At 38.8% G+C, this 10,652-nt stretch overlaps 1 protein-coding gene across 1 annotated transcript; it reads right to left on the bottom strand.

The window, feature by feature from the left end:
- Nucleotides 1-246: 246 nt before the first annotated feature.
- On the bottom strand, nucleotides 247-4,415 carry myl13 (myosin, light chain 13). The gene is made up of 5 exons (XM_042497585.2): nucleotides 4,197-4,415; nucleotides 2,236-2,263; nucleotides 1,687-1,836; nucleotides 750-923; nucleotides 247-651 (listed from the first exon to the last, which is right to left on the bottom strand). Exons 1-5 carry the CDS (start codon nucleotides 4,302-4,304, stop codon nucleotides 545-547), a joined length of 567 nt encoding a protein of 188 aa, XP_042353519.1. The 5' UTR covers nucleotides 4,305-4,415; the 3' UTR covers nucleotides 247-544.
- Between the last annotated feature and the right edge of the window lie 6,237 nt (nucleotides 4,416-10,652).

Here is a 10,652-nt window from a genome sequence, read left to right as displayed (position 1 = left end):
AAGTGCATAGAGTGAACAGGTGTGCAAGAAAGACATCATGCAAAAGAAAAAGGTTATCCTGTAAACTGTCAGCACTAAGTTTTTCAGTTCCAATGCCTGATAATGGTCCATGATGGGAAAGCTGAAATTTCTAATAAGCTCAGACAGTGTGCATGAATTTATTGACACTTTATTTTTACTTACTAATACTAATTGACAAAAGTTGTGAATTATTATCTCTTTAATAAAATGTGGAGCAGCTTTGAATTGTGGGTTTGAAAATGAATTTATTTATTTATTTACCATGATGTACAACAAAAACAGGGGTAAGGTGCAATGTACACATGGCATCAACACAAGTGGTCCTATAAACACAAGATGAAATATTGATGAGTTAGAGATCCATTTGTGTTGCATGGAAATGAGAAATATACAAGATGGGATTAACAGAAACATAAAGATCTTCTTCTGTCAAGAGGTCAGTGACCTGGGTTCCTACAGTGAGGGAGAAATGAACGGCAGAGTGGTATAGCACCAGAATGACAATAGGGCTGAAATACCCTTTTTAAGATGCCATAAGGTATTTCACAAAAGCTTCATAATTTATGCATCCATTAGCGTCCTCCTGGTTTTGCATCAGCTGTTCCACCTCATCCTCCCTCATCTTCTCACCTGTAGTCCATAAGGGAGAAACCAGGACTGTCAGCTCAGTATGCATCCATATAATAGCAGCTTTAAGAAATAGAGTGTGGTAAGACTGTTTTACTCACCCAGTGTTGCCAGGACATGCCTGAGCTCAGCTCCCATGACTGTGCCATTCCCCTCCTTGTCAAATACCCTCAGACCCTCCACGAAGTCCTCATATGTTCCACGGTCCTTGGCCTTGCAAATGTGTTGGTGCAAGGGCAGAAACTGGTCAAAGTCAAGCATCTTGGTCTGCATGTCTGTAGGGGCAAAAAAAAGTGGTTTTACCAAAGAAAAAGAAAACTGGACAGACCTCAGCAGTGATACTCAGTGATTCACACTCGGAATTGCTTTTGTATTTTTAGTATACATAAGAATCAGGAGTGCATAAAAAAGCATAAAAATAGAGCGTGTTTATCAAAAAAAGTGCCAGTTGAGGATGCCATGCACCCCCGACAGAGGTCCTAGCTAATTCCTCAATGTCCTAAAATCCTAGAAACATCCTAAAACGTATGTGTCCTGAAAACCTAAACCTTCATAAAATCCTAGAAAAAGGCTAAAATCCTAGAAATGTCCAAACATACTGGAAACATCCTTAAATCCTAGAAATGTTCTGAGATCCTAGAAACTTTATAAAATAATAGCAACGTCCTTAAAATCTGAGAAATGTCCTAAATTCCTAGAAATGTCCTCAAAGTCTATAAATGTCCTAAAAGACTATAGATGTCCTACAATCCTAGAAACATCCTAAAATCCTAGAAATGTCCTAAAATCCTAGAAACATGTATGGGACTACATGCTGCGACAGGCTTCTGGCCTCTTGTCATTTTGCACAAGGGGTCCCCAAGCAAAACAAGTTGAGTATTCCTGGGCTTCAGTCATGACCAATGTAAAACTTTATCTGAACCTTTTTCTGTATTCAACAGATGCTGTTTGAACCAGTTTCAACAGAGAGAAACACCAATGTGACTGTGCACATAGAGGGGAGTCACTCAGCATTCTGACATCGTGCATGCAACCCACCTTCAGGCCTGGGCTTTCCAAGGACATACATGATCTCTGTGTTGGTAGGGTTCTGGCCCAAAGCCCTAATGAGATCACCACACTGGGCGTAAGTGATTTTCATCTCGTTGGCTGGTGTCCTGTCAAACAGCTGGAAAGCGTCTTTGAAGTCTGCAAACATGAAGAAAAACAGGTTATTCCTTCAGATTTCTAATCAGTGCATTGTGATCCAAGAGTGCATGCAGAAATTTCGAGGAAAGGCTTCGAAGATGCTTCGGAGTACTTATGGTATCTTAGATATTAAAAAGTCTTCTGCTAAAGATGAAGAAACAGTCAAACCCTAAGGTGTTCAACTTTACCTTAATTGAGCCTTCATCTCCCCTTTCAAAGGGAGTCGACTTAGAAGGAAATGTTTACTTTAAAATAATATCCCTGAACCACTGTAGCATCAGCTGTTGCCAAACATTTCTCACACACTACTAGAAAGCACGATCACACAAACCACTCAATCCCTCTATTAATAGCTTACAGTCCATGCAACACAATTGACAACTGTAACGACAACCTTACCCTCAATTTGCTCTGGGGTGAATTCCAGCTGAAAAGAAATAAAGCAAATAAGGCAGTTAGATGCTGCTGGCCATTAAGGAATTAGAGCAGTTCACAAGGCAAGTGAGTGGGATTTACAGCAGAGGAAATTATTTTGAAAAACCGGAGAACAAACCATTAGGCATGAGCCCTGGCTTTGCCTCTATCTTTATCATGCAGTCCAACAGATGGAGTTACAGTCTGCATCTGTTTTGATCATAGTGAATTGTTTGTCACTGACCTTCGGCCAAACACTCCCTTCTCCTGTCTGCTACTGTATGCCTCGTTTGAGTTTATTTTTAGATGCAATATGTTGAGATGAAAATGTGATATTGTCACATTGCAGTCACATTCCATGTGTAGCACATACAACTTATTCCTGTGAGGGAGAGGTACTGGGGCATTTTTCATATAATCTCAACAAGGTGAAGAACTCACAATTAAATGATTAAGTCATGGTACAGAGTAGATGCACTTAATTTGTACATGTGCTGCTGATTCTGCAATCACTTGTTGTTTGACTGATGTCTTTATTTCAAAACATGAAAAGAAAAAAAAAGATGATAAATGCAATCTATTGTCAACTGTCTCAACTTACACGTGTGAAAAGCAGTAGGAAGTATTATTTGAAACATGAAAATGGTTCAAAACTTTAATAAAAAATTATTTGATTTACAAAAAGTGATGTAATGTCACATTGTAGGATCTAATCTATTCTACACTATTTTGTATACATTTTATACAAACTATAGTATCTGTATGGCAGTTAAGTTATAAGTCTAGAAATAAATCACTGGTCCTAATATCACTGACAAATGATGACTATTTATGTTGTATGTTTTGGCCTCTCATCAGATATAACCCTCCCTGTCTATCTGCATATGTACTAACCTCAGCCTCTCCATGAAGCTTAGTAAAAATATTATCAAAACACTTATAAGCATGTTTAAAGATGGATAGCGATGGATGCAATTATCTGTATTTTTCTTTCTCCCAGTTTTTCCACCCCTTTGCCCTCAGAGAAATGGCGCGGGTGGTCCGATGTTCAGAGACATAATGAAAATCATATTTTGTGGCTTTAACCGCGCTCCATTGTAACATGGCAGCTTGCTAAACCAGGAAAACATTTATCCATTGAGAAGGGGCCAAGTCAGCAGAGGATCTTTCCATGTCTGGTATCAGCTAGTTTTAACCTCCTCCTGACATGAAGGCACAGCTTCTTTTAAAACATAATTTATTATGCACGTTTGAAGTTTAATCCCTTGAAACCTGGATCGACATCACTTTTCTTGTGTTCTATGCAGATGCCTTTCAAAAGTTTTAAACCTTTGAACTCTGAGCAAACTGGTTTGATTTCTTTCAAAAACATGGGGTAAAAGGCAATGAGCAACTAGGCAAGAAATGTCTCACAAACTGCAGGAAATTAGTAGGTGTTTAGCTTTTTAAGCTAGAGAAAGAATTCTATATTGATTTTTTTTCAACATGATTATTTTAATTGTTAAGCAATTTTTAAAGCTGTCCCTCTTTTTTATTTATTGTTTTTTTTTTACTTTCCCCCTTTTTTTCTTTTTTTCTGTACTATTTTTTATAATCTTTTGACAGTCTGTCTTCTTCAGTTACTCATTGCCTTTTTGAAAAAAATAAAGCCAATCAAAGAACTGAAATAGTTGTCAGTTTTATACAAATAGCCATAACCCATTTTAAATGCCTGTAGAGTTTTGCTTGCACTGCCAAGATAAGGTCACATGGGGTCTCTGATGTTCTTTTAACACAAGCTAACCATTTCTAACCATTGAACAAATATATTATATACCCTTTTTGGTAATAATCTTATAGTAAGAAAGACAGAAACACCCTAACAATAAATAAAAAATAAATCTTAATATTTGAAGTCTACAACAGATGTACAGTTTCTCTGCACAGCTGTTTTTCTTTTGTTTTACCGTCACAGTTGAAGGGTCAAAGTCCGGGGTCTTAGGACGCTCGGGCTCTGGGGGTTTTGGGGCTGCTGGTGCTGCAGGCTTTGGCTCTTCCTTCTTCTTTGGGGCCATTGGGAGAAGCTCTCACAAGACAAAGTTGAGGAGCGACACAGCAGAGGGATCCAGCACACTGCGGTTGGAGGTGGCCCATTAGAGGTTAGGCGCCTTTATTCACTGTCCACAGGTGTCATGTCCTCCACCCCCCGACAATGCCCAACCACACTGCCAGCAATAGGGGAGGTCTATAAAAGGATATGCCTTTGTGCTTCTATTTAAAACAAAGGTTGTTGTAGGCTGTACGTCATCAAGATAAGCATGATATGGATATGAGCTGAAATCCCCTGACTGGGACCTTTCTGTTAATCATGCTATTTTCATCAGCATGACCTTTGTGTGAACTCCCTTATTTTGAGCATGTTCAGTGAAGTGTGGCAATTATTTGTGTGGAGGAGATGACGAAAATGATGATTACTGGACAAGAGAGGTTTTGAGGATGTTTAAATTACTCTGCCACAATGCTGTGTGATGCCAAGTGGGCACTGCATGTACCAGCAATTGTCCTTTATTGTTATTCAAAACTGCAACTAATGACACAGCAGTATTCACTGTACACATGCTGTGCCAGGACACGTGTTAATGATGACCATTTATCTGGACTGATCAAAGGGGATTTGCAGAGCATTAAACTCAAATCTGCCGTCCCAGACTCTGGGCTTCTGTTGTGTCTGGTCTTGCACTTTCAAGTCAGTTACATATGGAGAAGACGCTTATAAAGCTAAGTGTCAACAACACAGAAGCCAAGAAAGTAATCTAGAATGACACTAAGTACCACTTTGTGAAGCTGCCATTCCCACTTTGATGGAGACGGACTTTGTAGACACAGCCGCAGCCAGGGTGATGTTTTTTTGTGGTGTTCACATTGTGATGAAATAAAGATCGAAACTAAATCATTTTGGAGTAGAGCAACCTCTAAAGGCCATTTTGAGATATATTTATTTGAATATTTACATTTCATAAATATTGAAAATGTACTTTTCTTTCCAACAACATTCGTTGCACTGCGTCCACACTGTAACACATGAATCCACTCATAGAGCTATAAGTACACTATATAAAGCATAGAGCATATGCTGTTTCTGACATGCTTCCAGCTCATCAGAACAAGTGTAGAACAGCTGTCCAGCTGTGATTCTCTGTTTTCACCCCTTTTTAAAGTATTCAGTAAACTGCATAAATAATGAACATTGCCACCCACGTAGTCACCCATTGGCTTGTCATCTGCCATTCTGAAGACTTGACTTTGGCATTTTGACAGTGGCCAACTTGGTTTTTTGGAACAAGAGGTGACCATATTTGGACAGGAGGTTGGCGCTGTGGAAGAGTGAGAGGTGGATCTCCAGCCTCAAGTGGCCATGTGATGAACTGCAGTTTTTGGGACTTTGACCTCATTTTACAGCCTCAGAGGTTGCCACTTGATTTCAATACATTTGTTTTTTTCAGAAAAAAGATGATCAGTGGCTCTGTATACTAAAATATAGATTAAATCATAAGATGGGCAATAATAGGATACACAGAAAGGCAATCCAGGCACTCCAAAATTATATAAACAGGGAGGAAAATATTGAAAAGCCTTTGTTATAGTGTTTAATCATTAATCATTTTTTTGCTTGTTTTAGCTTTTTCCTTGTTGTTGGTGTGCATGTATGTGTGTTGTCTGCATAATGAAATGTCTCTGCTTGAGACTATGCCTCACAAACACACCTGAACTTGATATTGCTGCAATTACTCAGAAAGCCCCAGCATGCTGTGTGCTTAGAAGGTTAAATCAGAGACATGTAATAATAAAAATCATACTTTCCGGAAGTTCTGCCAAAAAGTAGTGTGTAAAATTAGCAAAAGTCACCAGATCACTGTGACCACGGACAATGTGCTTTATCTCTTGTGCCATTTCCTAGGTAACAGGTGGGCAGCTCATTTACATTTAATGTCAGCAGGTAAGTCTGGAGTCATAGATAATATCCAGAATTACCACCACTGGAGGGCTGGTTTATTTAGCTGACAGCCCTGTCAGATTACAAACAGTATGTTTCCTAATTTTTGGATTTGGAGAGTAAGTGGTGAGGTACTGTTTGGATTAAAAAAGGACATTTCGATTTGTATGCAGGTGCTGCAATCAATTTTGATTATGTGATCCAGTGAGAAAAAAATGAGAGTGAAAACCAAAACAAAAACAAATAAAGAGAGGGAGTCTGACTTTGAACAAATTAACTCTTGCTTTTATTTTTCTTCTCATCAACAAATGCTCATCCTGTATCAATGTGCCCAGAAATGATTTTGTGTCCTTGGACCATCTTTACACCTACTTCATTACATCCTTTGTCTTTGCACTACAAAGATGTTTCTCTACACCTGCTCTGGGATTGAAGTCAATATTGGATAATGAATTTTGGCAAATCCCACTGACTGAAGTTCCATTCAAAACATGGCCTTCCTCATGATGTTTTTCCTCATGCATTGCTCTTATGTTGGAAATCGATGAGTTTTGAAATCCCCTGTTCATAATGGAAAGCAAAAACTTTAAAGTCAAGAAGAATTTTTAATGAGCTGTGAGATTGCCTTCCTTTGCTCTGCAATGATGGCTTGGGAAAACCAACAATATTGTGGGAGCATGTGCAGAATAATTTCAGTGTGGTGATGATAATCCAGTTGTCATGCATGGTTTAATGAGAATCTACACACATCAGTCAAATGCAAATCATTATGAGATAACTAAATTCAATTCTTGGGGATGATGTCAGAGAGAATAGATCTTGTATCAACGTGCCCAATAAATGCTTTTGTCTCCTGTACAGATGTTCCATCTTTGAACACACTTCATAACATCTGCTTGTCTTTGCACTCCAACAATGTTTCTCTACAGCTGTTCTGGGCTTGTATGTAAAGCTTAGGCTCCAACTCATCTCATCTCATGTGGGAAAAGTGGCAACCAATTCACTGTCAGTAGTGGCAAAAATGTGTTGTTGTCAAAGCATGGCCTTGGTTATATTTGTTGGACTTACAATGCTGCACCTCACATATTCTTCTTTTGTCTGATTTTTTGCCTTTAAACCTTAAAAGTCATCTTTTTGAGAGGACATCAATGAGTTTTGAAATTCCCAGTTGCTCATGAAGAGCTAAGGCTTTAAAGTCAATACGAATTTTGAATGAGATTGCCTTTACTCTGCAGTGATGGCTTGGGAAAACCAACGATATTGTCAGAGCAAGAACAGAATAATTTTACCGTGGTAATAACAATTCTGTTGTCAAGCATGACTTAAACAAATTCTACCCACGTCAACTGAACGCAAAATTTTATGTGCTAACTGGAGAATCAAATTAAAATCCTTTAGGGTGTTGTTAAACACAATGTGGGGTTTGGACCAAGATGGTCACTCACATTAGCAAAACCTGTCAGTATACAGTTTGTTTTGTTTTTTGATTGTTGCAGAGAGAGAGACTTTTTGATATGTCATTGCAAGTCCATATTAACAGCCTGTTCTCATTCTGAAATCGACAAAAATACAGGTGCTTTTGCAGTGCTTTCAGTGTACGATGCCAATGCCAAAAGCTACCTTTCCTATCCAAATAAATAACTCACTGGACGGCATCAGCTGAAAATGCCTGTGGACAGAACTCTTCATGGCAGCATGATACATCGCTGGATAGCATCAGGTTAAAAGGCTGCCAGTAACTACGTAATATAAGAAACATTAAGGTCCCTATTGGGGGAGGGGTGATGGATGTATTTTCTCTACACATTACCATGTGCCTCTTTTATCCTAAACCTAAACATCCATGCCAACGTGTGCTTTTGTTGATGTCCCAGCGTTGGTTGCCATGCACTTTTGCTGTCTAAACATAACCATGTGCTTTTGTTGACACTACTGCAGCATCCTGAAACATCAACAGCAGGATACTGATAGCATAATATGTAGAAAGCAGCAATTTATGACAACTTGGGATGAAAAGGTGTTAATATTAATGCATGAGAGGATGCCGCACTATTATCTAAGATCTTTTAAAAACAACTAAATGAACACAGAAGAATTATCAGCCACTCATTGTGACCCAGTCTGCTGTGGAAGAGATGGGACATCAGAGCATAAAATAATCACCAGATTAGAGTGTGCTGAATAAGTCACGGCTGTAGTTTGTTCCTCATTATTTTCTAACAGCACATGACTCTAGTGGTCAGTGTCTGGCTGGAGCTAACCTACATAGAGACACAGACGGAAACTGTGTGTGTCAGTCCGATTATAAACGGGTTCAGCCCTACATAGCTCAGTGCCAGCCCTCCTCTAGATCCCACCAGGTGATTGCCATTGACAGGCTGCAGTAGCAATTCACGACATGACCAACCACACACAGTCAAGCTCTTAAAACATCCAAGACCTGTGCAGTTTGCTATTTTGGAGTTAGTCTGTTAATCTGGCTGGTATCTGGAAAGACTCCAATCTGTGCACAATGCCAATTGTTACTTGGACGCATCAGATGACCTTCAGTGCAGCTGTAGCCTTTGTTGTATGGTGTTTTAACAGCCTGGATAAAAGCAGGGCTGTTACATAGTTACCACAAAAAACTGCCAGTGCAATTCACATGTGTCAATAGAAAGACACAAAACCACAAGCTGAAAACATTAATTAAGTGTCCCAAGTGCACCTGACATGAATTTTGGTTCTGAAGCAAAATTTCACATCCTGCTGTATGTGCTGTAATAGTGCCCAAGTGTGAAATCCAGTTAGGTAAGATACAGAGAATTCTATTTTTAGAAGGAGGAGGTGGGTGATGAAAAGGAGAAACACTTCAAATTATGCGATAGGCCCCCAAGACAGGAAAAGGTTTCGGCAAAAATGTTAAATCATTCAGCCAATTATTCTGACCAATGTTGATATAGAATTAAAAAGCTACATTTTTTTTTGTTTTGTTTTAACTGCATGTTTGCAAAATTAGATGATCATGAGTGTAAGTCCTTTATCGTTGGCAACTGGACATTTGAGTTTCTTGAGGATGTTCGACCTCTCATCTGAGAGGCTTTTCAGTTCTAACTAATTGGGAGTCGGGTGCTTTAAGCTCTGTGTGGGTGTGAACCCTTGCAGACTCATTGAAGTCACATGTGAACACTGAGTTTCAGAGTCATTAAGGTCACATGTGAGTCGTTGACCCACCAGGCCATCATGTGGATCGTTAGTGTTTAATGGATTCAGGTGTAGGTCCATGAAACTTAGAGGTCAGGAGACCTCAGCATTTATGCAAAAGACACCAACACAGGGTTTAAAGTGCACGATTCCTGACAAGTCTGTAGAACTGAAGAGGCCTCCAGGATGAGAGGTGAAGGTCAAGAAACTCATTCATGAAACTCAACCAGGTCCAGTTTCTTGCAATATAGTACTTAGAATTACCATGACCTGGACAACTGAGAATTTTCACCAACATGATCAGGAGTCTGTAATTTTAGATATTTTACATTTTAAAACACTAATAATACTTGCCACGGTGCATGATTAATAAGGATTGCCCTTTTCACAGATTATTTCAATAAAAAAAACTCTCCTACTTCAGTTTAGTTTATTAGAATGAATCGACTGTAACACTATATGAGTATAGGTTATACATGTAAACATAGTCAAATTAGCAGTTGAATAGCGATTAGTATTGTAATAAATATTTTGTAAGCAGAAAATGTCCAATTACTCGCTCAAACCACAGAATATGTTTTGTCATTTACATACATGATTAAAAAGCTTGAGTTTGTAATTTAAACACAGATTTTTTATGTTTCACAATTGATCACTATTAAAATATAGGCTTGTTTCCTGTTATTTACAAAATACTCTGACCTAAAAACAGCATCAGAAAACATGAATATCTTATCAGTTGTTATCTAGTGTTTGTACCAGTGTTAATGAATTTTAAAGTGGTAGTGGGTTCCAAATTTAGGGGCAACCTTTTATTAACATCTTGTTTACTAAGCAGTATTAAGTGTATGCAGTGCTCTGTAACTGCATTAACTGACAGAAACTCCCCTGTGGCTCTGTGCCACTGTGATCATTTACCAGCACTCAGGATATAGTGTGGCCAAGCCAATGCTAAAACTAATAAGGTGGTTAATACACCAGCTGGATTCCTGGTAGATGTGACGTGTTCATTATCAACTCCACAAGGCAGTCAGTGAAGTGCGCGAGCGTGTAATTAAACTGTCCCCAGTCCAGCTAGGACCCGATGTGGTATCCAGTTTAGTGTACAGTGCCAGCCTGTACAGGCTTCACTCCAACATAGACTCTGTTGCCATGTTGTTTGGCAGGAATTCTTATTTAGTAAAGATAATATAAACACTGTTTTTTGGGGGGACTCACAGCTGGATTTCCATTAAAACATTTTTTT

This window comes from Plectropomus leopardus, chromosome 12, assembly GCF_026936395.1.
Source record: "Plectropomus leopardus strain MGB_pleo_1.0 chromosome 12, ASM2693639v1, whole genome shotgun sequence".
Lineage (NCBI taxonomy): Eukaryota > Metazoa > Chordata > Actinopteri > Perciformes > Serranidae > Plectropomus > Plectropomus leopardus.
This window is presented reverse-complemented; position numbering and strand designations above follow the sequence as displayed.